Here is a 27,784-nt window from a genome sequence, read left to right on the forward strand (position 1 = left end):
CCATGACTGTACTCCAAGCTACTTAGAAACCTTCCTTTAATTTCCAGTTTAGTTTACTGAGAACTGTTGGATATTAGGCATTTATCTTAGATTTCATTTTCCCTTAAAAATTTATATCTCTCTCCCCCTCAAAAGTATCCCCTTGTCATATGTTCCTATAAAGAGGCATTATATCACTTCGCAAGCTTTGGCTAAGGCAAGCAAGCCAAGTTCAAAACAGATATTTCATTACTTTAGTAATTTTAATATCCCTTTTTCACACCTCATCCAGTTTTTGTTCAGCACTCTTCAACAGATCACTGTACACAGAATTTCTAATGAAGATTTAGCTGTGCATTGTAAAAAGGTATTAATGCTTTCCACTTACTGTCTCTGCCAAAAATAGCTCACTGGTACATGCTAGAGTTGCATTAGCCTTTTGCACAGCTGTTTTATTTTGGCAACTTAAAAGTCTTGCTATCATACAGTATATGCAGGGGGTTTTTCCCCTGTTATCTTAGTTACCTTCAACTCAGAAGTCCTTTATAGTTTGTTTCTAAAACTGTTACTTTGCACTCTATGCTGTTAACATTTAACTTCTTTTCTAGCACTGTAGTCCACAATGTAGTCTGATTTTCTGTCAGTGTCTTTCAACCTTATTTCATCTTCAGTTTACATGAGCACACAGGCAGTCCCTTACATGCATCTTAGCTCACTTATTACATAGTTACTATATAACTGGTTTAATGTGGGTTTGAGAAAATCATAGAGAATTCTTACTTCCTATATTCCTTTTCCCTGTATTCTTTCTCCGAGATAAAAGTAACTGTTGATGCCGACTCTCTCTTTCTTCTTAGTCTACTTTTTTCCCTGAGAATGGTATTCTGAAAATCTTACTTGCCATTAGTAAGAAATGTTGCAGACTATGAGCTAGGAAATGACTGACACCTTTGTGTGGTGTTATGCTTCATTCTGTTTAATGCACATTTTGAAAAGAACTTACTGGCTTTTTGACTTAGCTTTCCTTTTGGGTCCTGAGAAGTCAGTTTTGCTATTTTTACTTCACACTAGCTAAGACAGGAGTAAGTAACAAGCAGCTTAATGGCGAATGCCTCACAAATCCCTAGCTATAGCGTTCTATACAAAATCAAAAGTGATTACTCAGTTTTGCTTTTTTAAATATGTTAAGTTAAATATGTTAAGTCTTCATTTGCTTTTAGTAGTACAACACACTATTGTAATATTAATATGGTAATGATACGTAACTTTCTATTCTTAATATATTCTTTCAGATATTGATGAGTGCTCCTTCCAGAACATATGTGTATTTGGTACCTGTAACAATCTACCAGGAATGTTTCATTGTATCTGTGATGATGGCTATGAACTAGATCGAACCGGGGGAAACTGTACAGGTATATCTCTTCTGTTCAGAAATAGGTCAAGACTTAATTATTTTTTTTGATTGCACCAAGCTAATTTAAAGATGAGTTCACAAAACGTTCATTGTATTCTTTTACAACAGGAGTACATTTTTTCCCCACTAAATAAGCAATGTGTAGAATTATATGCTTTGGAGTTGGTTTAAGAATGGAACAGAAAGAATGGCTTCTTAAATATGCAGCTCTACAAAGGTTATTTCTAAATGTTTGATGAATTATTAGTAGTTCTTTTGTTCCAATTACAGCTAAAATTCACTTGTATTTGAAATTTTCTTGTGCATTTTGTCTTAAAAACTAAAATTATTCTTCTGTTCTGTCCAGTGAGCAGGTTTATAAAGTAACCTTTCTATTTTAGATATCGATGAATGCGCCGATCCCATTAATTGTGTTAATGGTCTTTGTGTAAATACTCCTGGAAGGTATGAGTGTAATTGCCCTCCAGACTTCCAGCTGAATCCTACTGGAGTGGGTTGTGTGGGTAAGTAAAAGCTATCTGAAGTATTACTTTAGAAATCACAGCCAAGGTGACTGTTCTGATGCAAATGAGGGTAGCAAGACAGAAAAATTATACTTAAACGTGCTGCATATCCTGTTGTACAGTTTTCTAGAGATGGAGTTAATTATTTTAACTGATTAATGATGTTTATAGTTTCTTTAAAATACATCTTTTTAAAATTTGTCGAAAAGTATATTATCTGCATTTCCATTCTCCTAACAGTCAACAATTCTCATTTAAAAAAAAAATTTTTAATCCTAGATGTGTCTTGGGACTGATTTATGTGTTTATCTTAAGTCTAAACTGTGTAATCTGTGTAAATCTACATAATTCTCTCTGGCTTACACAGACTTAAAGTGAGTTTTCATTACTTTTCCCCCTTGCTACATGATGTAGGGCTGTCGTGTGATTAGAGTATATACTAGCAGTCTCGGGAAGTTTTGGGGAAGAGGGGGGTTGAGAGAGGGGCTAAGGTTCATCCATAATGATTTGTTTGTGATCCTGGGAAAACCTTCTAAATTTTAATTGAAAAACAGCCTTTTTATTTTATTACTTTGGGAAGACTCAAATTCTCCTGAATGGCTAGTTAGAACTCTATCCATTTTCTAAATGTTTACAATAATACTACAGTGTAGTGGCAAATAAATATATTCTAAACAAATAATTTCTAAAGAAATACAGATTTCCTTCAGAACAAATTTTATTGCTCATCTTTTCCATGTTTCTCCATTTTCTGCCTATGAATATTCTCTCTTGCTTCTCTGGATGCTCAAAACAAGTCCTGTTTGAGACCTTTAGATGTCCACGGTTTGACCAATTTATTATAAAACTTTAAGCTGAGATTTTTAAAGACAAAGTGAATTTATGTAATCTATTCTATCTGTGTTTCTGTCTCCCATAGACTCTACTGACAATTCCTGCCTTAATACTTTTCTTCTGCAGTTGCAGTCTGACCTAAGCTTTTAACTTTGTCTCACCTGAAGATTCAGTTGAAGCAATGAAATCCTGCCTTTTTGGCTACCCTTCTGCAGCATATAACTGCTAAGATCCTCATTCTTCCCTACAACCAGATGCTGTGTATGATTAGCCCTGCAAGCCCTGAATTATGACCAAAGAATTTAAGTGATGTCTGAAGAAGCTTATAAGAATGAATTATCCTACTGCTAGCTGACTTGTGTTTCACTAAAAAATGGGAGTTTGAGTTGGCACTCTACTTTGGGACCAGTTGTCCCGATGACATTTTTGGCAGAGGTGCCATGTTTCCTCAAGGAAGCCTCCACAGTGGAAGGGAACCTACTCAAGGGTCAATCTAGCAGCGCTAGAGTCCCAAATGAGAGAGCAAGCCCTCCCTTTCTGAAGAAAAAATGTTGAATAAGAAAGTGGTAGGAAAACTGTTTGACCGTTCCTTATTTCTGTGCTGAGGAAATACTACTAGGGCTGTCCCTCTCTCTGGTACAAAGACTCTTCTACTTTCCCATTTGTAAGAAGCATTTTTTGTTTCTGAATGACTGATTGCACAGAAAAGAGACTCCTAAGACTTAGCCCCCTAAGCAAACAAGGGGGTTTTGGTTGGGTTTTGGGTTTTTTTCAAGTACAGACAGTGGCAGAACTGGAATCCACTTCTCTGTCTGTGGGAGGAGCTGCAAGCCTTGGGTGTACGCTTTCCATCTCTCTACAGCCTGATTCTATGACAAAGTGCAAAAAACATTCAGTGAACATTCAGCTTCTGCCTTTGACAGGGGCAAGAAAAACCTTTGCTTTCCATGAAATATCATCAAAGTAAGATAATAGAAATAAAGCCCTAATCCATGAATGAAATGATACTTTAGTGCCCAATTTTTTAGAAGCCCTTGAAGAGATGGGGCACCATGTGCAACCAAAAACATATTAGTTATACTATTTTATGTGATTATAGGCATGTTAGGTTTTGAACTTTTTTCTTTCACCAGCAGTTCTCATTTGTAATATTTCTGGAGGGTTAAATGATTTTTCATGGGAAGTGGAAACAGAGAGAGTTGCCATTCCAATGCAGCTATGCTAGTTCTAGTTCTAGATTTGGTATACTTTGGGTATGTCTACTTTAGTGACTTATGCAGCCCAAAGAGGGAAGAATTGAAGTTCAGTTTGCTTGTGATCCTTTGTAGTCTCAGGACTGCAATTCCAAACTGCAACTTGACTTGCAATGATGTTTGTGTCACTGGCACATGGTAAAACATTATCCAGTTTTCACTCTAAGCTTGTAGTCATTTGGGAAAAAAAAACCACAGAGACTAGTGGACCTCACCAAGAAAAAGAATTGCTTCTGGAATGGACAAGTTGTGCTGAAAAGTGTTCCAGAAACTTCTTGTCAAAAGGACAGCAGCTTCTGGTTCTCTTCAACAGCACTTTCTCTTGCACGCTTGAGCAAAAAAGGCAGAGGAATTTAAATTCCAGTTCCTTTCAGAAGAAACAGAAATATTATCCTTGGCAAAGAAGAACATAGTGCTGTGTGAAGACGGTTCATGTAAGGAGTAAACTGAAACCTAAAACTCTTGATGGACTCGGTATCAATATTCTGCTAGAGAATTCCAGGCTCTGCCTTTCTTCCAAGGTCTATCATCTCCTATTGTTCTTAATGGGCCTGAGGTCTTGGGCTGAAGCTGTCTTCCAAAATGGTCATTGTTTTTCACTTTTCCCAAGAAGAATGAAGCCAAATCTCTTGGCCTTTCTTAAAAAGGCAGATGTCTTGTGCTATCACAAATGGAGAGAAGCATGCAGTTCCTCTGAGAACATGAGGGGATAGGTATTCTCAGAATAACCATGTTTGCGTTGTTTCAGCTCTAGTCCACTACAAGAACCTCAGGATATGCCCTTTTAAAAAGGCAGTTCACTTTACTCACTTCTAACGTTGTCTTAAAAAAAAAAAAAGGACTTCCACTCTGACATATCTGATCAGTGATCTCAGGTAAATCCTGCCTCCAGGGAGATAAAGATATCCTGCTTGAAGTTTCTTCCCTTTCCATCAGAGGCGTAGAGGTACAGAATACATATGCCTCTGCCACTCAATTCTTAGCTGAGTATTTTAGCTTTACGACAGTGTGCATTTATGGTGAGATACTGAAATTTGTTGTAGAATATGTGGGGCCCAGGCCCCTCCTTTTTTACAATCTCTGCTACGGTATGCTCTTAATACTGTGCAGAAAGATTCACCCAAACTTATCTATTAATGCTTAAATTCGAATAAATTTAAATTGTTTGGAAAGATTGAAGGTTTTCTCTTGATTGATGTTAAGACCCTTTAAAAAAAATACTCAGTCTGAAAATTAATGTGAAGTTGTGTTTTTGTATTATACATACTTACCTAACTTGAGGATCTTAAGAACAAGTAGCTCCTAAAAATTCAGAAAGTTGCCTTCAAGGTTTTTTTCATAGATACATCCCAAACCTCAGGATAATTTAAAAACCCATGTCAAGACATTTGTTAAACTCTGGAAATTTTGAAAGTATGAACTACCCACATTTATCATACTGTTTTCATTTTACTCCATGTAAATTGCTAAAGGCTGTAGCATCTGGCACTTGCTGCAAGCAGTAAATTAAAAATGTGATATTTCTTAGTAAAATATGCATTTGGGGAATTATTCAAAAATTCATTTATAAGTTTCTTAGTCATACCATTAACAGAAATAGTAAAAATGCAGAAAAGATAATGGGTCCTTTATACAATGAATTTATCAAAAAAATTTTGAGTGGGTTCCTGTGCTTCTTTAGAGGCAACCTTTGATAACAAGTTAATTCATAGAAATGATCTTCAGAATTACAACACTGCTCTGGAAGAAATTAATGTTCATCTTATTTGACTGTAATAAATAATAATTTAATATGCTCTTATTCCTTGACTCACTGCTAGTTACTTCCCATTTATAAAGAACAAGGAGACAATATGTGCAGTAGTAAGAAAACTCACAGCTTTACTTCTCTTAGATTCCTTGCTCATTCCACTGAGGCCAGCACTTGTCTAAATCATTAAGTTACAGTTTGAGTGAACTGATAAACTAATTCTCCTCAAACCTACTGCACATTTAGATTATTTGTTTCAGTGTTAATGATTTTTGGAGAATTTCTGTGCCAGTGGAAGAATTCTTCCAGTGACATGACTTTGTCCTGTGATTCCATAGAAAAATACATAAATTCTTCCAATTCCATAAGAGTCATAGCCTAGTCACAATCAGAATATGGAGAAGTACTAACAGCAAACTGCAGCAAGGCTTCCAATGCTTTCTAGAGTGAAAAACTGGGAGTAGTGTACGTGCTACATTAGATTATGGTGTGACTTTGGAAGACATGCAGACATTTTAAACTCGTGTCTGGGTACTTAGGAAGCTGAAGCTACACATTTTCCCTGCTGTCTCTTTCAACATCAGTAACCATCAGTGTTCATAAGTGTTTTGAGCTTGCCAATGACTTCAAAACCACAATGTTATCTGAATTCCTGCTTCTAGATACAGAACGTTAATATTAATGCCTGCTGGTCCTTTGTCCAGATCATTGTGTGCAGCTGTAGTCATATGTGTTTTATATGTAGATAACCGTGTTGGCAATTGCTACCTGAAGTATGGACCACGAGGGGATGGGAGCCTATCCTGCAACACTGAAATTGGGGTTGGAGTCAGTCGTTCCTCGTGCTGCTGCTCTCTGGGAAAGGCTTGGGGAAACCCCTGTGAGACTTGTCCCCCTGTAAACAGCAGTAAGGAAATGTTCTCTTATTCTCCCCATGCTCTCTTATTATAGAAGTTGCTAACAAGGGATGAAGAAAGTATTTGAAATCTTTTACTGTATTATTATACATTTGTCTTTTAAGAATCTGATTTTCTTCATGAGGCAGTGTTCTGGCACAGTTATAAAAGAAAATCTCCCTGGTGCTGTCAGAGGGGTGCTGCAGTGGTATGGACCTGAGTATCAGAAGACCTGACCTTTAGTATTCTGTGACTGACTTGGTGCCTATTCTCACAGTAATAAATCAGTGGAAATTTAGAAGGTACTTCCCACTGGACCAGGCCCATGTACTTTGGGTAGTTTTGGGCACTTTCTTTTATTTTGCTTTTACTTTTCTCCCATTAAAAAAAAATCAAGGTAGTTGCAGATATGCTTATGTGCCTTAATGGAAGGGATTGCATGCATCTACTAGGAATTTTTACTCAGCAACTCCATGTTGATAGGGAAATAAAGAAATTAATAATGCTTAGGACTCAAATCATGCCTTTAATTTGGAGAGCTGCAGGAGTTCTGAAAGGAGTGTTGGTAATTGTTGGGTAACTATTTCTAAGTCACTCTTGAGTACTTGCAAAATTGTTACCTGATGATACTTACCAATTTCGTAGAGCTTTGAAGTTCTTTGAATGAATAATGCAGCAGAAATGTCAAGCATGTTGTTCTTAATAGTCTCACAATAGTATGAATTCCAATTTTAACATGTACCTTTATCGATGGTATACTGACATTTCATATTAAAGAACTAGTCAAAATGGAAAATACATGCCTTTGTAAAGGGACACTACAGAGAAAATAACTTTGCCTGCCTTAATACTGCCTTAAGTAACGATGGTTATTGTAATATTTTAAGCAGAACTCTTAATCTTACCTTGATTTTCTACTAATCTAATGCACTAGCTTTATTTACTGTGAATAGGTCAAGAAGAGTAGAAAACCAATGACTGTAGGGAAGAAGGCTCATTAAAAAGACAAGTGAAATTTTATGTTTCTGTTGTTAGCATTTTGTTCTTCACATGACTGACATGCTTTCTCTTGTTGTACTTTACTTTAGCGGAATATAATACTCTCTGTCCAGGGGGAGAAGGATTCAGACCAAATCCCATCACTATTATTTTAGAAGGTGCGTTTATTGTAAATGGCTGATGGCTGATAATACAAAAAAGGGGGTCATCTTTGGAGAGATGTATACAGGAACTATATTTTACAAAAATCATTACATTTAGTGCAAACCAAACCCCTCTGCTATTATGAATTAGACAACAATGTGATGAAAATGCATGCTGTAAAAGAATATTGAAGAAGTCCAGCAATATTTCAGTAGGAAAATAAGCTGGTGCATACTTTTTGTGTGCCTCCTTACTTGAATTGGCCTTTGAAATTGGCCCCTGAAGGATAAGTCATTTATGAAAATTACAGCTTATCAGTGGAAGGTATAAGTTTCAGGAAATTTTCATTGGACAAAGAAACTCTGGTTCCAATGAGTGTGCAGGAATGAGGAATTAGATGCCAGATTCCTTTAATCAGTAATGGAAGTTGAACTCCATGGGCTCATCAAGCTGAAACGTGCTCCTGAAGAGCTATTTAAATGGAAGAGAATGAGCATCTCATCCATGCTTTCATGAAGTGCAATTTAGAAGGAAAAAAAAAAATCCATGTGACAGTTAAAAGCTACTAGTTGGTAAAATTTCAGGGGAGTACTTAAAGTCTCTTGTTTCTTTTAATTCTGGAATGAAAATATGGTGGGGTTTTTTCTCTGTTTTCAGACATTGATGAATGTCAGGAACTGCCAGGTCTCTGCCAAGGTGGAAATTGCATCAATACATTTGGCAGCTTCCAGTGTGAATGTCCAAAAGGCTACTACCTCAGTGAAGAGACAAGAATCTGTGAAGGTTGAGTCCCTTGAAACCTTCTTCTCTATCACAGTGCAGTTATTATGAAAACCACTGTCATTTTTAGCCTTAAATGCATAAGTGGATAGGTTACCCACACCCTTACCTAAAATCTTCTCTAAAATCATTATCTTTGGCACCAGTGATATGATTAATGTAAAACTTGAAATGTGACACTTGAATATACTAATGCTTATTTTACATGATAGATCTCAGCTATGTGTATTCAGTAAACTAAGGAGGTTATTCATGATTTCTGGCTTCTCACTTCAACACCTTGTATCTCCTGCTAGTTTCACTAGGGTCCCTGTATGTTAAGTGAGAAAAGGTGTCCTCTTCACAGTATTTAAGAGTAGTGATTTAATTTATGCAACGTGAAGTAAAGTTAATATTGGTTTTCCTTTTGTGTTTGAGATTTGTCATAAGTGTTAGAACCAAAAATTGTAAATAGACCCAAAAGTGTAAAGAATCCTTCGTGGTTTCTCCTAGTTAGGAGTGTTGTGAGTCAGCTTCCCCTTCTTCATTCACTTTGTGAGAAAAAAAAAATTGTCTTCTTTCAAAACAGAGCCTGTGAATCCTGAGGCTTTGCTAATAAGCTTGGGTGAAGGAAACTGATCAAACTGGGTGTGAAATTAAAATTGTATGGACAAAAAAAGCTTACACCCCAAATACCTTGAATAAGAAGATCCAAGGTTAGAGCAGCAAGACTATGTGAATATTCAGCTTGCCTGTTTCTAAATAGAGTACTTAAAAGGTCATTTCTCAGTGGAGTAGTGAACACATCAACATAACTGAAAAGTGACAGTAACATTCCTGTGAGAAGAGGGTGTGAATGTCTTTTGTGGAGCTGATGGGGCACAAGGTGCTCCAGTTTCAGTGGTAAATTCAACAACTTTGAATATATTTAGGGTGTTCTCTTGCACTTCACTGGCTGGACTCAAACCCAATTGTAAGTTAGAACAAAAAATTGTAAATAGACCCAAAAATGTAAAGAATCTTTAATGGTTTCTCCTAGTTTGGAGCACTGTAAGTCAGCTTCCCCTTCTCCATTCACTTTGTGAGAAAACAACAATTCCTTTCAGAACAGAGCCTGTGAATCCTAAGGCTTTGCTAAGCTCGGGTGAAGAAAACTGACCAAAGTGAGTTTGAGGTCAGAAACATTTGCTACGACTTGGTCCTCTTTTCTCTTGTTAATTGTAGTTGTTTTCGCTTGGTCTCTAGATATTGATGAGTGTGTTGCACATCCTGGTGTCTGTGGTCCTGGCACCTGCTACAACACCTTGGGGAACTACACGTGCATCTGCCCACCTGAATATATGCAGGTGAACGGAGGACATAACTGCATGGGTATGCAAAATGTCACCTTTACTAGAACTGTCTGAATATCGGACTGTTTCAGGGCCAGCCTCTCTGCTTAAAATTTCCTTTTAGATGAGGCTAGTTCTAAAGCCTTGTATTGCTTTTTCCTGCCTTTTAACTCCCAGACAGTTACATCATGTAGCCAGGAAAGAGATCGCAATGACTGATGTGCAGTGTTCAAGTGCTCTTACTCCCTTAACAGAACCCAGAAATCTTTTTTTCATTTTCAGTAGTCATTTCCAAATGGTAGGGTTTACTATACAAAGGGATCTGATGTGTTTTTTATTTCTTGGGAATTTTCCTTTTTCCCCTTTATGTCTTTGAATGAAAACTGAAAATATGTCAAATTTCAGGTAAGTCGAAAACAAAGGCTGTAGATTACTTCAGTCCTTAAATGATTTTTAAATGCATCCATGCATATGCTTGGGTTGCATTCTGAAGCCAGAGTTAATGAACCACTGTCTAGGTTGGTAGGGAGTTGATATTTAATTCAGTTAGTTTGTTGGTTACTTCATAAGTGATTCTTTTTCTCACATCTAGACATGAGGAAGAGCTTTTGCTATAGAAGCTATAATGGAACATCCTGTGAGAATGAACTGCCCTTCAATGTGACCAAAAGGATGTGTTGCTGCACATACAATGTTGGGAAAGCCTGGAACAAACCTTGTGAACCATGTCCAACTCCAGGAACAGGTAAAGCCTACTATAATCATCCCGTTTTGTTACTTTCTTTGCTTACATGCTCCTTTAACCTATTAGCTAAAGTTAACATTTTACCCCAAAAAAACCTTTGCTGTACTCCCAAAGAGTGACAACACCTTGCCATCCTGTCACTGGCTGGATTAAGTCTTGGTGTGCTAAACAAGAATAGGTATTTCTTCCATATTTTTTAAGTGGAAGAAGTATCACTCCATATTGAGTGGAAAGACAGAGCTTGAATATTTTGAAGGCCCAATCATTCCCCCTGGATGAAAAAAATTCCCTCTTAGCTGCCTCTGAAGGCAAGGGCAAGGGAACAAACTACTGTCAGGTGTTGCTGAGATGAATAAAAAGGCCTGGAAAGTACAGACTGACTTGCCCATCAGCAGCAGAAGTATGTCAGCCCTGTAGCTAAAAGGATGTTTGTAAGACAGGTATCTGTAGGTAGATACAATTATTTAGACCTTTTTTTGGTGATGGGGATCTATAAAATGAATAGTTGTTATATTCTTTCTTTCTAAAAAATACCAAGGCTTTCAGAGGTCTTGTAGGGACATAGAATTACTTTCAGTTATTTAGATATACATCAAAAATCTATGTTTGTGTAGGTAAGACCCACCAGGGTGGTGCAGTAGGTATAAGCAAGTTTTCTGAATGTGTGATTAGAGAACTCCCATCTCCAAATCTGTCACTTTGAGATTTCTGGAAAAGCAGTCATCGGGCAATAATACTGGGGTTTAAGATACTGGCTGACAGGAGGTGCCTACTGCCTGGTCTGTCTTCCAGGATAATTGATTTAGGATAGTATAATTTCATTACTGCATAGTTGGGGATACATTTATTCTGGTAGTCCTAATCTGTCAGAACAAAAAGACTGGGTTTCTAGATTATTGCCTTTCTAGATTTTTCACTTGTGTCTCACATCTGAGCTGATCCTTTCAGTTGCTTTTACATTTTCTCTGTTTAAGGTGATAAACTTGCAAAAGATTAATAAGGAGGGCATTGTAAAGGGAAGTAAAAATTGCTGTCTATAAAGGGAGGTGAAAATAATAAGGTACAGTTCTTTTTCAGTTAGTCTTTATGGAGTTCCTTGCCTGGAACAAAACACCCTTGAAAGCTCAACTCAGAAAAATCATTGGTGGGAGAATCATCAACTGGAAACCTGACAGTAGCACCTGGCCTTCGTTAAAAGATTCTTACATTTGTAAAAAGAGCAAAGGTGCCTAGATAAAACTAAAAGACTCAGGTGCCTGTTTAGTACAAACACGTTTTATTGTTTCATTGACTTTGCCCCAAGTTTACTGCCACTAAACCCATACCTCTGGTGCTGCATCATTTGTGATGTTAGTGTGAAGAATGCCACCAAGTGGCTTATCCTGGTGACATAAGGGAAAGAGCAGATAATTTAGGAAAGACTTTCCCCCACAAGCAGTAAAGAGGAGGAAAATGGGACTGAACAGAAAAAAACAGCCTCTTCCTTTTCTTTCCTAAGTAGGAGGCGGGAAAATGAAGGAAGTGTTCCTAGCAGTCAGGAATGGGAGATGGAAATAAGCTTGAGAGAGGAAATACGTGTTTGCTATCACAGAGAGCTCATAAAATTCTTTCCCATAGTCATTTATCTCAGTGCCATAAAATTGTCACCATGGTGACAACATGATGAGAAAAATACAGCAAAGTACTAGCAGGGATTCATGCAATTAATATTCTTTGATGGAAGAAAGAATTGTACTTTTAAATTGGTAAGACTGAAGTTCTCGGAAACTTCTGCAGTTTTTAAAGATTTGTTAAGACAACTCCACTTAGTTTGCAAGCAGTTATGGGGTTAAAATATTTCCTGAAATATTTCAATATTGCCTTGTTAGCTCTTCTAAATGCCTTTACTGTATTTGGAGACATGACTGAACTTTTTTCACCATGAAAAGAGATTGCGTGAGGGATCAAACACAAATTCCAAGGTCGAATAGCTGCACTTATGTGGTATAATCAGTTGTTGTGAAATCTGGGTGGGTGCTACACATCACAGACAGGGGTTGTGATACGCTGACCTTAACCAGTTTGCTAGACTGAGCCCAATAGCTCATTAAGAGCATTATTCTGCTCCCGTGAGAATTATATTGTTCCTCTAAATGAACTTCACATGCCAATGCATTTGCATTTTTTTTCCTTTGTGAACAGAACTCTTTCTTCTTTTTCATATATTTATGCTTAACAATTAATCTCTGTTTGATTGCTTTAGGTAGTAAAGACTGTATTGCTTGGTTTTACACACTATACAGATCATAACCACTACTGTACAGACTTTAATCAGAAATAATCGCTCTTGTTTGTTTGTTTTTTCACCCAAAGAAGTGTAAAAAGCTGCTTTATTGCTAAGAGGTAACCAAGTATTTACAGAACTCTTTCATGGTTTGATCATTTCAGGAGTGCTTTACCATTTCGGGAGTGCTTGACCTCAGAGAGTTTTTTTCCTGTTATGTGTTAGATTGTTTTGTCCTAAAAATAATACGGTGATAGGTATATGGGGTTTTGAAATATTTTTTAAGTCATTGATGCAAAGTCAGTCTTTCAGAAAGTAAATGTCTGATGTGTTTGTGTATGGATAATTTGTTACTGTATAAACGCATTATCATACAGTCCTTACCTCATTATATGCTCTTTTTCTACACAGTACAAACTGAAAAAAAAATGGAAAAACTCAATTAAACGGAATGCGTGGAACATGTAGGTAGCATAACACAGAATGAAGGAAGGCCTGCAACCCTCAGAGCATCTTCTTCATCCTCCCAGACCTGATGTGTTAGGCATTATCACAGGAGTAGGTTACCATCACCCATGGAGACAGGGTAGTGAACACAAGGCCCTCTTTTTATCTAATATGTGTGTTTCACAGGTTTACTGACAGCAGTAAATGACATAAAGCTCCTTGCAGAAAAGAACTGTTTTCTAACTCTCAAGTGTTATTCATGTTAATATGAAAGAGCACAAAATTTCTGGATGGTAAAACACTGTGGCGAGGACCTCTGTGGCCCAGTATCCTGTACTGCAAGAATAACCTCAGTAGGCATTAAGCAGTCATTAAACAATAGGATAGAAGAAAGAAGAAAATGCTGAAGTTCAGGTATACTGGATCCTACTTGGCTTGTACATGGAATAACAAAGAATATTTGAATGTGAGAAAAATATTTTGCCAATCTTATTCTGAGCAATGATCAACTACATTTGCTGAAATTTTAATAAATAAGAATGTTTGATGTAAGGAAGACAAGAATTATTCCATTTAAAACCCCAGTGGTTAAACTTTACAAAATTAAAAGCTACTGAAGAGCTGCCATTAATATGTAGATGATCAAGAAGCTCAGACTACAGCCAGTAGAGAAATAAACTATCACAGCTGTAGATTAAAGATCATTACTCACAGGAAAACAGAAGAGTCTCTTTTCTCTTCTTCTGGTGCTAGAAGAGATGCCTATTAATTTGTCTGCATTTCAGGTTTAGAGGTGAGTTAAAGGTACACTCCATACGCTTACTCTCGTTGGATAAATAGGCTTCCTGTAGGTCCTCAGCAGCACAAACAGTGGAGCAAGCACTCATGGAAGTCTCCAGATACTACACTTCCAGAACCCCTTTGAGTTTTAAGTCAATGTGACATTTTTGTAACTTTTACCTACATTCTTTAGAAAGATATTTTACGTTAGCTTAATGCCATTAATGTGCAAATATCTACCGCATGCTTTGGAGTTCTTCCTTAACAATACTTTGGAAACTCAATATTGAAAGATACTATTTTTCTGGAGAATTTGAATGCTGATATGATCTAAAAAGATGCTGAATACCAGCTGCATGGTTATTGTTTGGAAACACACACTTAAACAAAACTGTTCATTCAAACTGGTTATGTCCTCACATTGGAATCATTTTGCTCCCCTCAAACAGGTGGGCTTTCAGTACACAATTCTACTGGTAGTCAGTATTTTACAAATTTGACACAGTTGTAGTTGTAGGCCTGTGTTTCATATATCTACATAGATGAAAATTTATCAATGTACTGTAAATGTGTAATACTTTTTTTTTCTGGAAAGCACTGTTTTACCAGTATAATCTCATGCCAGTATAGATGCTTTATAAGAAATACTTCTTTAAAAGAAGTAATTATTTCTTACATCTTGCAATAATTAATTGATTCCATGCTAGAAATTTTTCTCTATATGTTGCAAATCCACTCAACTTCATATACCTTACCTGGAAAACCATGGGTTCATTGATTTTATACTTTATACTGTGCATTTCCCATCCTCAAGATGCTCTGGAAAAGAGGATATAAAATAAGCTTACTGAAACAGTGCCCTTTTTTTGGAGCAGAGTGTCCATTCTGCTCTACAGTTTAGTGGAACTAAGCTGCAGTAATCTCTGCAGAAGAGAACAGAGATAGTACCATCAAAGAAGTCTAGGTACTGGTAAGTTACATTTATTTCACCTATATGAAACTATTGCTGCAGATTCTCTCTACAGATGTCTAGAAAGCAGGAATAAACCTTAAAAGGTAAGTTAAGGAGTTCTATTTGAAACAAACACTCAAGTGCTGCCTTCTCAAATTAGACATTTACTCATGTATGAAAGTCTGCAAAGATCTGAGAAAAGAGAAATATGAATTAGTGTTTCTCTTTGCATTCATTTATTGGCAATCTGAAGTTTCAATACATTTTTTACAGGAGGCAGTGGCTCTTCTGGGTAGATTTGGCTTTTATCAGCTCTTGAAAAGATGAGAAGACTACAAGTAATTCTTGGGAGATTTATAAATATTCACTAAAAATGCATTGTTCTCTGTTTTGCTGTAGCTGAATTTAAGAACATATGCGGAAATATTCCTGGCTTCACTTTCGACATTCATACTGGAAAAGCTGTTGGTAAGTTTCACTAAACTTATTTTAACCAAAAATTGTTTTGCATGAGGTTGTTGCAGCTGCATAATGGTACCAAAATGAACGTTCCATGTAATAAAATCATAATTTCATTGTGGAGTTACAATGGTGATAAAAATTCTGAGACCAATTTTTGTGTAAAATATTTCTGATTTATATTTTTTTATGTCTACATTTTGTTATAATCTTTTGCTCACTTTCCATCCTAGTTCATGGGTTTGAGTTTTAATTGGTAAGATAAAAGGTTTTGGCTTCAAAGATGTTGTGGGACTTCTCTGCACTTTTGTAACAGTTCTGCACCTTGTCTAATATTTAGCATTACTCTGTTTTGATCACTTCCTGAATTTCACATAGTTTATTTTCTGTCATAATGGGAATATGTTTACTTTTATAGCCTGTATACAATTTCTGTAGATTAAAAGGAACTTCTCAGCTCAGTTTTAAGCACAGTGAAATTGAGAATGCAAGCAGTGTGTAAAGCCATAAAGTACTGTAGTTTGACTAGCTCATCTCACTTTCAGACATTGATGAATGTAAGGAAATCCCAGGAATCTGTGCAAATGGTGTTTGCATCAATCAGATTGGCAGCTTCCGCTGTGAATGCCCCACTGGATTCAGCTACAATGACCTGCTCTTGGTCTGTGAAGGTGATTTGAAATGACATTATTTTCTACTTAGCCCTCATAAGCATGCTTATCTTAAAGGGAAGGGGAACATTTAATTCATGTTTTCCAAAATCTAAGAGACAGATGGTGAGCTTTTTTGTAGGGCTCAAGTCTATAAATCAGTGTGTGACATGTTTGTCTTCAATACATATGCACATGCACTTAATGAGATTTGTAACAGTTTTGTGTCAAGCAGTTCACTGACTTCTAAATAGGAAGTAAATGAAATGCTTTTATTTTATTTTATTTTAGGGATGAAATTTAATTCTTGTTCTTAAAACTTCTCAAAGAAAAGTTTCCTTGCTTTTTTCTGTCTTGTGTCTGTTGTTCTACAGTTTTATAGGTAGAGAAATTCATAGAAGTTAATAGTGAAATTTTGTGTATCCTAAAGTGAATAGGAGTTTTGTCATTGGTATTCACGGGTCTTGTGCTGTCATGTGCACCTTAAAAAGCTAACACTGTGCCACTTTCTGTTTCAGTTCAAAGCAGAGAACGACATTTTTTAATAGAAAAACTAATTTCTTTAGGCAGACGTTTAAAATTGCAAAGCCACTTCAGTGTGTAGTAAGTTGGATTCATAGGATCCTCCTTCATCCAAAAAGTGTGTTATGGATGAAATTGTATTGATTTTGCTTTTCATTTGCATTGACGGCACAGGAGGCTGAAGGTCAGAATATTCATGCTTTGTTGAAGACAAAAGATTTATATTCATGAGGAGGACAATACAGTCTACATTCTAGGCAGAAGAAACTATATCGTGGTTTCTGATGTCTGAACCATGACTCTTGGTATTTCAGATATTGATGAGTGCAGCAATGGAGACAATCTCTGTCAGAGAAATGCAGACTGTATCAATAGTCCTGGTAGTTACCGCTGTGAATGTGCTGCTGGTTTTAAACTTTCACCCAATGGTGCCTGTGTCGGTAAGAAATCAGTTGACTTTTCTCGTCTGTTTGAATCTGTTTGTACCTAATCAATGGTATATGCATGATTCTCTTGAAGGGTAAAAGTATCATTTATTTTCCGTCACCTTGTATATTCTGCTGTTTTATGCGACAGTTTTTACTTTTTATAGCCCTATTTCTCTGTAGAAGGGAAGAAAAGACAGGGCAAAATTTTTAAAGAACATTCTTGATGTATCAACCAAATCCTGACAGTAGTTTTGACCTCGAGGTGTATAGGCAAGTTACTATAAACTGAAGTTTTGCTATGATTCAGGTTTAGGTATGGATAATTTTGAGTCTGGTTTTAGTAATAATAACAGATTGTAAAAACATGTTTGTGTAAAATGCATGAATAATAAAAGTCAATAATGTGTACCATCTGTTTTATATTTTTGTTATAGATCGCAATGAATGTCTGGAAATTCCTAATGTTTGCAGTCATGGTTTATGTGTGGACATACAAGGAAGTTACCAGTGCATATGTCACAATGGTTTTAAGGCATCCCAAGACCAGACTATGTGCATGGGTATGGAAAGTAAATGCTTCTGTATGTGGTTTGTTTGGGGTTTTTTGGTTTTTTTAAAGCGAGAGGAGATGAGTCTAAATTTTTTAGGAGATTATAGTGACATTAAAAGACTGTGAGGTTGTCCTTGGAGTGGATCTATTGGTTTGAGAAAAAAAATCACAGTATTATCAGAGAGAAGTCCATGTTACCGAAGAACTTATTAACCCCATTTTCACAAAAATACATCATAGTGGCTTATTTTACTGAGAGGATTGTCAAACATTGGAATGTGCTGCCCAGGGAAGTGGTTGAGTCACCATCCCTGGAGATATTACAAAAGTGAGTGGACAGGGTACTTCAGGACATGGTTTAGTGGGCATGGTTAGTGGTTGGACTCGATGATCTTGAAAGTCTTTTCCAACCTAAATGATTCTATGATTCTATGATTCTATTTGACAGAGAAGTTTAGGAGATATCACAGAGTGGTAGAATTTGGAGATTAAAAAAAGGCAGATTTTTCAATTATTTAGAAATTTATTGAGTTCATGTTTCATTTAAAAAACAGAATCCCATGTTTAATGTAACTTAAATCTGTACTCATTTTGTATTAAAATGATTACATGATAGAGATTATATAAAAAATAAAATTGCAAAATAAGAGGTTTTTTCTTGTTCTTTTAGTGTTTCATAATCAGTTCTACAGTGTTTTAAAAAGAAAAGGTGATGCCTATGTGAATTCAGTTCTCTTCAAGAAAAAGAGCCAAAAAATTATTTTGATTTTTGAAATAATGATCTAAATGTCAGTTCTAAGCTATACAGAAGTTCAGTGTCTCCTATAACATAGGTTTGTTCCAATTTCAACTTTAAACAGACATCTAAAACCTGTTCACATTGTATTACATATTCCTATACACCTTGAATCTTCTCATATTTGGACTAAATCACATTTGTGAAACTATCTGAGGAGGATATTTGGGAAAGTGACTTATGTTAACAACACAAAGTTTTGAGAGCCTGGTTACTCAAAACAGTAACTTAATTCTAAAAATAATTCTAAAATTTTCATAGGATGAAATACAGATCTAGACAATGACAGGTTATGGAAATGATCCATACAACAAAATGTTTACCTTATGTAAGTCAATAAAATGTTTCAGAAAGTCCACATGAACTAGGAGAACAAGATCCAAATACCTTCCAGATCCCCATGAAATTCCAGAAATTACTGAAGCACACAGCAGGAAACATCGAATTTTAGTGCCTTTTAAAAATGGGTGTTTCCAAGAGTTTGTAAGGAGTCTTTGCAATTCTGGATCTAGTCTTGACATAAAATGTTAACACATGTAAATTGACTTGTGAACAATGACGCAAGACTCCTTTATAGAGCATTTTCAACAGGTTTTCATGCGCTTAAGACTAAAATAGGTACACAAAATTTGAGATAGTTGCAGGGCTGTGATGCTCAATCCTTTGTACTAAGTTCTGATCACTAGCATACATTAAGAAGTGTTAGTATGGAAAATAAAAGACAGAATGCTTTGAGATACTGCCCATGCACTTAACATTTATCTTTGCATGTAAAAGTATCTTTTATTTTAAAATATATATAAAAAATGCGTCAAGTAACATTTTCCTATGTGTACCCAGAAGATGTAAAAATCAGTAGTATAAATAGAAAGCATGACAGATGAGAGACTGAGGTTTAGAATATTGTCACTGTGCACAGAAAACACATTAACACATAACCTGGGAAAATAAGTTACCACATACAGTTTTGTTTCTCTTTGTAGATGTTGATGAATGTGAACGCCATCCATGTGGAAACGGAACTTGTAAAAACACGGTTGGATCATATAACTGCCTGTGTTATCCAGGATTTGAGTTAACTCATAATAATGATTGTATGGGTAGGTAATGTAATCCAAACTTTATTTTCATTGCCCCTGGCTTGGTATGCTGAGGAGGATGGTATATAGTTAAAACTCAAAGAGAAGACAGGTCAGGGTGCTAAGAAAGTTAATTGAGTGCAGTAACTGATACTGTTACCAGCCCTAGAGGTTAATCATTTTTATTATTTTTTAAACTAATTAAAAATATTTTTTACTGGCCAGCTTGAGAAAATGTAAACCCTAAATCCCTGGACCACTGGGGCAACCTTACAGCTCACTGACATTTTAATGCAGCCCTCACCTCCATTAGATTTCCTGGGTAATTACAGCACACATCCTTGACTACTGACACAGTCCATAGGCACCACTTGCAATAAGCAAGTATTATATCACAGTGCCAGTGTTGCCTCATGATTTTAAAATAATTTCTTTATTTCACCATATTACTGGGCATTTGCACACAGTGTGGAAGAGGAAGCAGACAAGCAGTAAGAAAGCCAGTATAATTAATCTACCAAATCTAGTCTCCTAAGATGAACTCTGCTTATACAGAGTTTATACAGGCATTGCTATTTCCTATTCCCTAAAGCACAGGACACCAGAATATCTGATGGTTTTGGACAATTTAAATTCCTGGATACTTGTGATAAAGCATGGGCTTCAGCATGGGCTGAAGAACAGGCTCATAAGTCTGTGGAGATCCTCTCCCTTGTGCAGAGCATAAGCCAAAAGGAAGGAAGGCTTTACATTCCTTCCTGCTACGGAAGGAAGACAGAATGAAGTCTACTGGTTCCTTTCTGGTTCAGGAGAGAACTAAAACATCTTAAATAAGTATTTTAAATCCTCTCCTTATCCAGGAAAGAGAAGTTTAAAAACTTGGTCAAGTAAGAAGAGTCCGCTGCCAAAAAATGGCACTGTTTGCCAAGGCGGTTCTTTCCCTTGGCAGTATAGCTGCCAATCTACTGCCAGGACCATCCAGCACCTCTACTCCAGGCTTTGCCTTCAAGGAGGCCAGGGAGCCCAGGCTGACTCAGAGACTTGACCTTTTGTTAGCACTCCTCTTGACACCTTGAAGAGCCTCAGGGCTTTCTTCCAAACTGTCCCAGTCATTCAAAGGCAATTTAGCCCATCCCAATATAATACTTTGCAGGTATTTCTGCTTGCAGAACTGTAACACAGAATAAATGCACTATGGAATAAACCAGTAACACAGGCACAGCTGTATTGGCTGAAGCAGAAAGGTCCATCTTTTTCAGGAGCTTGTACTTAATGATTCTGAAGAAGACTACAACCTCTTCAGTAAAACTGACGTTAGTCTTCATCATTCACATTAAAGTATTGTAAAACAGTGAAGTGTAAGTTGTTCTTACATCATTGTCCTTATCCAAATTCCTTTTCATTTATTCTGACACTTTCTCATCTGTATTTTTCCTTATGTAGTTCTCTGTTAAGTCTGCATTACTAAAGTAACTCTACAAACTAATAAGCATTTTCAAACCTCATTTTCAGAACTGTTATCAAGGAGGAAATCATCTTGCGGAAAGCAAATTACATATTCCCAAATTTGAAAATGACAAGGCAGTTTTTAGGAGGAAACTCGAGCACATATAAATCCCGATAAAATACAGAACACTCAGTGTAACATTTTCTTTTCTGTGTCTGGAGTTAGCATCATACAATCACTTGGCAGTAACTGAATGTCTCCAGATGCAGTAGCTGAGGTAATGCTGCAAGTTTGAAAATTATAATACCCTGTAAAAAAAGAGTGTTGTTTAAATAGAACATATACCCTAATGCACTTGAGTGAGAGTTACTTTCCACTAGTTGTCAGCTGTTCCCTTGTTGCTACAAGATTTGCCTTCTCCACAGAAGTATATATTGCAACTTGACTGTGCTTATAATATACTGTATATACTGTGCTGGGACTCAACTCTCATTTCTGGGGATTTATTTTGGTTTTTTTACAGATATTGATGAGTGCAGTTCCTTCTTTGGTCAGGTGTGCAGAAACGGGCGGTGTTTCAATGAAATTGGTTCCTTCAAATGTTTATGTAATGAAGGATATGAACTTACCCTAGATGGCAAGAATTGCATTGGTATGTATGATACCACATGGAGATGTGAAAGTACTGATGAACTGAAATAATCAAACTATTAGCTCCCAGGTAGATGAAAGCACCACAGTCTGAATATCTAAGTATAAAAAAAAAAGACAATGACTTTAGTGAAAACACAGTAGAAGTAACTGGGTTTTGGAGTAGTTGTTGATCTTCAAGCATTTAAATGCCTTAGAAAAAGAAATTAGAAAAGAATCCTACAGTCTTTTTCATGAAAAGCCTGTTTTGTTACCATAAGAATTACATGATTCTAAACCTTTCTTAATTCCATCTACTCTCCAAAGATACTAATGAGTGTGTGGCACTACCTGGTTCATGCTCTCCTGGTACCTGTCAAAATTTGGAAGGATCATTCAGATGCATCTGTCCACCAGGATATGAAGTAAAAAGTGAAAGTTGTATTGGTAAGGCAAGTTCTAATTGTTGCTTCCGAACAATTTAAAAATTAGAAAAAGTATATGGTTCTAATTTGGTGGAAAGTAGTTGTACACCTTAATGTTTGTGCATGTTGCCTTGCCTGACAAAATCACGGTGACAGGGAATAAGTAAGTAGGAAGAGTCTTCAGGAAGAGGTTTCAAAAATGGAAAACAAGATATTTTGTACTGTATTGTACTATAGTTTGTACATTAACTTCTTCATTAATGCAAACAAAAATATTTACTTTTTTTAAAAATGGTATTTTATCTTTCATTCACTTTTTTTAAATATCATTCATAAAACAAACCAACCTGTGTACTAGATTTATATAATGTTTACAGAAAATTAATTATTTCAATGCATGAACTAAGCTTCTGGTTTCAGAAATTTAAAATTCTTGAGAAAATTATGGAGCTCATGGGAACAATTGTTAAATTGGTTTCTTCTAACAACTATTTCCTGATTTTGTGTTTTGTATATCTCTCAAGTGCTGAGATTCACAGGAGGAGAAAAGGGTACAGCAGACCTTTCACCAGTTTACATGTTCTTGTTTGTTCATATAAGTCTCATTTAAAGCTGTGAATGTTATTCAGGAGCTGAGTGTCACACAATGAATTAAGATTTGGTGTGGCAGAGAATGAGAAATAAATCTAAGTTACAACTCCCTTTTTCAGCAGAACAAAGCACAGGACTACTGTGAATTTATTGGGCATTTAAATTAACTATGTGGGGCACCTGGCAAGTAAGGTGCACACAACTAGGTTGAGGTAGCTAACCTAGAAGCCTTAGGTTTCTGCATGGTCAGAGGACAGAGTAAGCACGTGTCTCTCCACTGTGACTATATTAAGAAACCTGGTTTTCAGCTTAAATGACTGAAGATAGCTGGTGTGACACGCCAGACACAATTTCATCCAAATAACTCCCAATAATAAATGAGCAGCTTGTCCTTGTATGGACTGAAGAAAACACTGGCTAGGACATAAAGATTTGGCCTATAGCCACCTAATCTGTATGGGTTCAGGAACTGGATCACAGGAACCTCTATGAATTTTTGTCTTGAACAATAGCATGTATTTTCTAAGCCCCAGAGCGCTCTCATCCTTTTATATCATGGCACCATATTCAGTTTGCTGCCAACTTCATGGCTTCTTTTGGCAGCTGCTGTTTCCATATTACCAATTATGTTTGAGATGAATTCAAATCACCTACAGCTGCAAAATCATGAATTTAAAATGAAAACTTTTGGTTTTCTGGGAATATCACTGTTTACAGCCACTTTAGTATCCTCACAGAATCTCTCGATGTTTTTGACAGCATCAGTGACTGCCAAAGAGATTTTTGCCCGAACTGACTAAAAGGGACTTAATTGCATTCTTTTTCTTCATTCTGCCATGTGTCCAGAAAATTTGCAGCTGAAGTTTCTAGAAAATGCCTAGGTAATCACATGTGATTGTACTAATACTTTGATAAATATTATGACAGGTCTTGCAACATACATTCCCCATTACTTTCTATTGATCTTATATGCAGACAGCTTTATAAGAATTCATTTTTTCTGTCTGTAATGTGAAGGTTGGCAATGGCTAGATTACTTTTTGAGGTCAGGGTGATTATATGCAGGAGAAACCAAAACGGATGGGAGCCACAGAAAAATTCTTAGTTTTCACCTATCCATTTAATATATTTCCTTTCATTTTGTGGGAATGAAGAGGAGAGGACTCATTTACTGCCACAGTCTGGCTAGTCACCTATTCATCATGGCCACAAAAAGAGTTTCTTCCACTAGTCCCAAACCATTCATTACAGTAATAATCAATACTTCAAAAGAGCAGTTTTTCCATCCCATTAATGAAGCCAAATTGCTTAGCTCTGTATACTAGCAACTGCCGCACTAACTGGGAAATTAATTACCTTTTTTTCCCACTGAAATAAGCTGACTTAAAATGCTTCATATGATAAGAGCCTGTCCATGGGAAGCTACTGGAGAGTTTGGTCATATGCCAAATTATGCTAAGATTCAGTATAGTAGAGAGTCCAACAAATATCAGGAAAAACAGCACTACAAATTCATGACTTAACATCCATGAAGCTTATTTTCATGGAGAACACCTATTCCTGATACAGTATGATTAAGATCAACATGGATATTAATGTAGAACACTTTTACAGCCATAGGTTTCTGTGATGGTTCTTTTAATATCCCTTACTGAAAGATTCGGGGGGGTTGAACTGCAGGTATAGCTTTGAAGATTATTAAAATACAGTTAAGAATTTATTAAATTATAATTACCTTTACCAGTTACTTTAGCAAGGAGGCTTATATCTTCTGTCAGTATTTGCAGAACAGAATAAATTCAAATACAGTTTTAAATAATAGGTATGAAAAATTAAAGAACTATTAAGGTATTATTTTTCTTACTCTGCCTGTTGTCTATATAGCTGCAGGATATGCAGCCTGATACCATTTAAGCTGCACAATTTTACAGGCACTTGGTTTTTATATTAAGTGCTCTTTTATTTTGGTTTGGTTTTAATAATTATAAAAATATCTCTATTTTAAAAAAATATAGATCTTACATTTAAATTGTCAGAGCAATATATTCTAAATTATGCAACTGAACAGGAAAAAAATTTAAATAACATATCAAGAGTGGCTGTGGAAGACTGGTTATTATATATTTGAATATGTAAATATAATCATAGGTTTCCCTCTACTAATAGCTAGCTATAGTTTCAGTTCAAGAATCAGTCAATCAGCATGAAAAAAAGCCCACCTTTAATTACAAAGAACCCCCAAAATACAGATTTCTAAAAATTCATCTTTGGATGTTTTACATTTACAGAAGAATATTTTTCTTATTAGAAATATTTCTTCTCTCTTTCAGTCTGAAAGCATTTATTTAATATTTATATTATAAATATGAGAAAGAACAGAGAATGGTATTTGGAGAGGAAAGTGCATGCCAGTGAAACACTCTAATTTGAAAAAGTTAGTGGAACCTTCAGGCTGCTTTATCTCTTGGGTGCTTTACTGGAGGAGCATCTCCTGCTGAAGTTAAATAAATAAATAAATAATCTTTCTTAACCAAGGAATTCACAGCCAATGGGGTTACGGTGAACCTTTTTTCCTTTAATTTATAGATATTAATGAATGTAACGAGGATCCCAACATCTGTCTCTTTGGCTCTTGTACAAACACTGCAGGAAGTTTCCAGTGCATCTGTCCTACAGGTTTTGTGCTGTCTGATAATGGACGGAGATGTTTTGGTAAGTTAATGATTAAGGAATGTAATAACTTATTCTAACAGATAACAGATACTCTGTAGAATGAGTAAGAAGGGACCTCTGCAGGTCCCTTCCAATCTATGCCCTTATGAGGATTGGACAGTGCTTTCAAAACAGTATGAAAAATATAGGCCTAACATTATTCATTTCAGGGCTAGACAGTCATCATCTAACCAGGTAATGTAACTGTGTTTTCTTTTTTAGATACTCGCCAGAGCTTCTGTTTCACTAACTTTGAGAATGGGAAGTGCTCAGTGCCAAAGGCTTTCAACACCACAAAGGCAAAGTGTTGCTGCAGTAAAATGCCAGGAGAAGGATGGGGTGATCCTTGTGAGCTCTGTCCAAAGGAAGAAGAAGGTACACATCAAGATTTAAAATAAAGCCTTTTTAGGTGGGAGAAAAGGAAAATCACGCTTGTGTTGTACCTTTTTGATCATTAGAAGGAGAGATCTCTTGGCATTGACTCTTAACTGCCTTTTCTAGAACCATTTTCAGGTCAACAGAAGGAATAAAATTAAATAGAAGAAACCACAGAAAAGGAGAAATACTGAATTGTTGTTTTTGCTCTGTAGAGAAATGAACTTGTAGCCTCCATCTGTAGATCTAGCCTGCTTTAGGCAAAAGAGAAGAGCAAAATGGGACAGTGCCAAGAATCCCTGAAGTAATTGACAGTTCTTGGTTTTCTCCAAGTACAGAAAGGGGAAGGCACCAAGCACATACACATGCAAGCTCAACGAGTCCTAGTGCTGCTTCCCCAACCTAGAGACAGTGTTACTTTTGCATCTGGCAAGACAGCGTAATGACCATGATTTAAACATTTGACAGTTCTGAAAAATGTGATACAGAAGATTTTTGGATGGCTTTAACTATCTGTCATAGTTCTTTTTCTCACTCACTTTTTTTTTTTTAAAAACCATACCTCTACAGTTGCTTTTCAGGACCTGTGTCCATATGGTCATGGAACTATTCCTGGAATTGATGATACACGTGAAGGTAGGTATTCTTTTTCCTGATAATTAAAAAAAAATTATTTATACTTAAAACTAGACTTGGATATTGTAGTATGTGATGGCTTACTCCCCACAGCCCCAGGTGACAAGAGGCTGACCTTTAATAAATGTGGACCATTATGAAATGGTAGTTAAAAGATTACCACTGAAATTGCATGGCTAGAGACAAACAGAATAGGGCGCTTAGTTTCTTTAAAATGCTGTTTTAAGACTTGACACAGAAATGCATCATCTAAGTGGTTGCTAATATCTTCCTGCTTTTTAGATGTCAATGAATGCCTTGAAAGCCCAGGAATTTGCTCAAACGGTCACTGCATCAATACTGATGGATCGTTCCGCTGTGAGTGCCCCATGGGATACAACTTAGATTACACTGGAGTACATTGCATCGGTGTGTCCATATTTCATAAATGAAAAGAATTGTAACAATTGAATTTAAAACACAATTTGAAATGTCTCCCAGTTCTCTTCAGTTTGCATTTATTCATTACATACAGATACTGATGAATGTTCAATTGGCAATCCATGTGGAAACGGTACGTGCACTAACATGATTGGCAGTTTTGAGTGCAACTGTCATGAAGGATTTGAGCCAGGCCCAATGATGAATTGTGAAGGTAACTTATACCCTTTTTTTTTCTTTAGTTTTTGTCCAGTCCTCAGTATTCAAATTACTTTATTAACTAGGCATTTGGTGCTATAATAACTAGGAGGAAAAAAAAGTTTCTCTGCTTGAAATATGTCCTTGAAAAACAAGTCTTGAATTGATCTAAGCAGTATTTTTAGTTTATCACAGGATTTCCCAGACTGCATGTTGTGTTATGTTACATTATTCAGCTGTTTGTTGGAAAGGGGTGGGGGGCAGGAAGTGGCTGTTAAACCCCCAGAAGATCCTTATAAACTGTATAGCTAACCATGGCAAAAATGCCTGAATTTGCAGAGCATTTTTCATAACTGAGGCAGAGCAGTTATGAATGGACCCACTCATCACAGTTACAGTAACGAGTTATACTGCACGTAATAACTGAAGTCAGACCACTGGTCCATCTAGTCCATTATTTCATCCCTCACAGCTGAAATGCTAATTCAGCATACCAGCATGACTAACAGCTCTCTGCAGTTCACTCCTCTAATACAAGAGCTGAGGATATAGGAAAAATAGCATGTAAAATGGGGGAAGCATCCCGCACAGTGGGTTTAGTATCCACTTACAGATCTGTTGTCCAAGAATATGTCTAGTACAGTCTTGAATCTGCTGATACCATCTGCCTCCACAGCCTCTTCTGGCAGCAAGATCCAGAATGTCACTACTGTCACTACTTAGAGAAGTATTTTCTTTCAGCTGTTTTGAACTAATCCCCTATTAGTTTCATTAAGTACCTCTTATTTTTCATAGTGTGGGAATTGTGTACAAC

General features: G+C 36.4%; 1 protein-coding gene across 1 annotated transcript in view; it reads left to right on the top strand.

The window, feature by feature from the left end:
• Positions 1-27,784, top strand: part of FBN2 (fibrillin 2) — a 173,808-nt gene that overhangs the window by 129,096 nt on the left and 16,928 nt on the right. The window contains exons 35-53 of the mRNA XM_075019653.1: positions 1,272-1,394; positions 1,777-1,899; positions 6,482-6,643; positions 7,721-7,789; positions 8,433-8,558; positions 9,780-9,905; positions 10,458-10,610; positions 15,452-15,520; positions 16,057-16,182; positions 16,998-17,123; positions 17,546-17,671; positions 19,441-19,557; positions 21,507-21,635; positions 21,941-22,060; positions 25,216-25,341; positions 25,564-25,716; positions 26,287-26,352; positions 26,635-26,760; positions 26,867-26,986. Coding sequence (XP_074875754.1) covers positions 1,272-1,394; positions 1,777-1,899; positions 6,482-6,643; positions 7,721-7,789; positions 8,433-8,558; positions 9,780-9,905; positions 10,458-10,610; positions 15,452-15,520; positions 16,057-16,182; positions 16,998-17,123; positions 17,546-17,671; positions 19,441-19,557; positions 21,507-21,635; positions 21,941-22,060; positions 25,216-25,341; positions 25,564-25,716; positions 26,287-26,352; positions 26,635-26,760; positions 26,867-26,986 — 2,286 coding nt within the window. The remainder of the gene's footprint in view (positions 1-1,271; positions 1,395-1,776; positions 1,900-6,481; positions 6,644-7,720; positions 7,790-8,432; positions 8,559-9,779; positions 9,906-10,457; positions 10,611-15,451; positions 15,521-16,056; positions 16,183-16,997; positions 17,124-17,545; positions 17,672-19,440; positions 19,558-21,506; positions 21,636-21,940; positions 22,061-25,215; positions 25,342-25,563; positions 25,717-26,286; positions 26,353-26,634; positions 26,761-26,866; positions 26,987-27,784) is intronic.

Source organism: Buteo buteo, chromosome Z (assembly GCF_964188355.1).
Source record: "Buteo buteo chromosome Z, bButBut1.hap1.1, whole genome shotgun sequence".
Taxonomy (NCBI): Eukaryota; Metazoa; Chordata; class Aves; order Accipitriformes; family Accipitridae; genus Buteo; species Buteo buteo.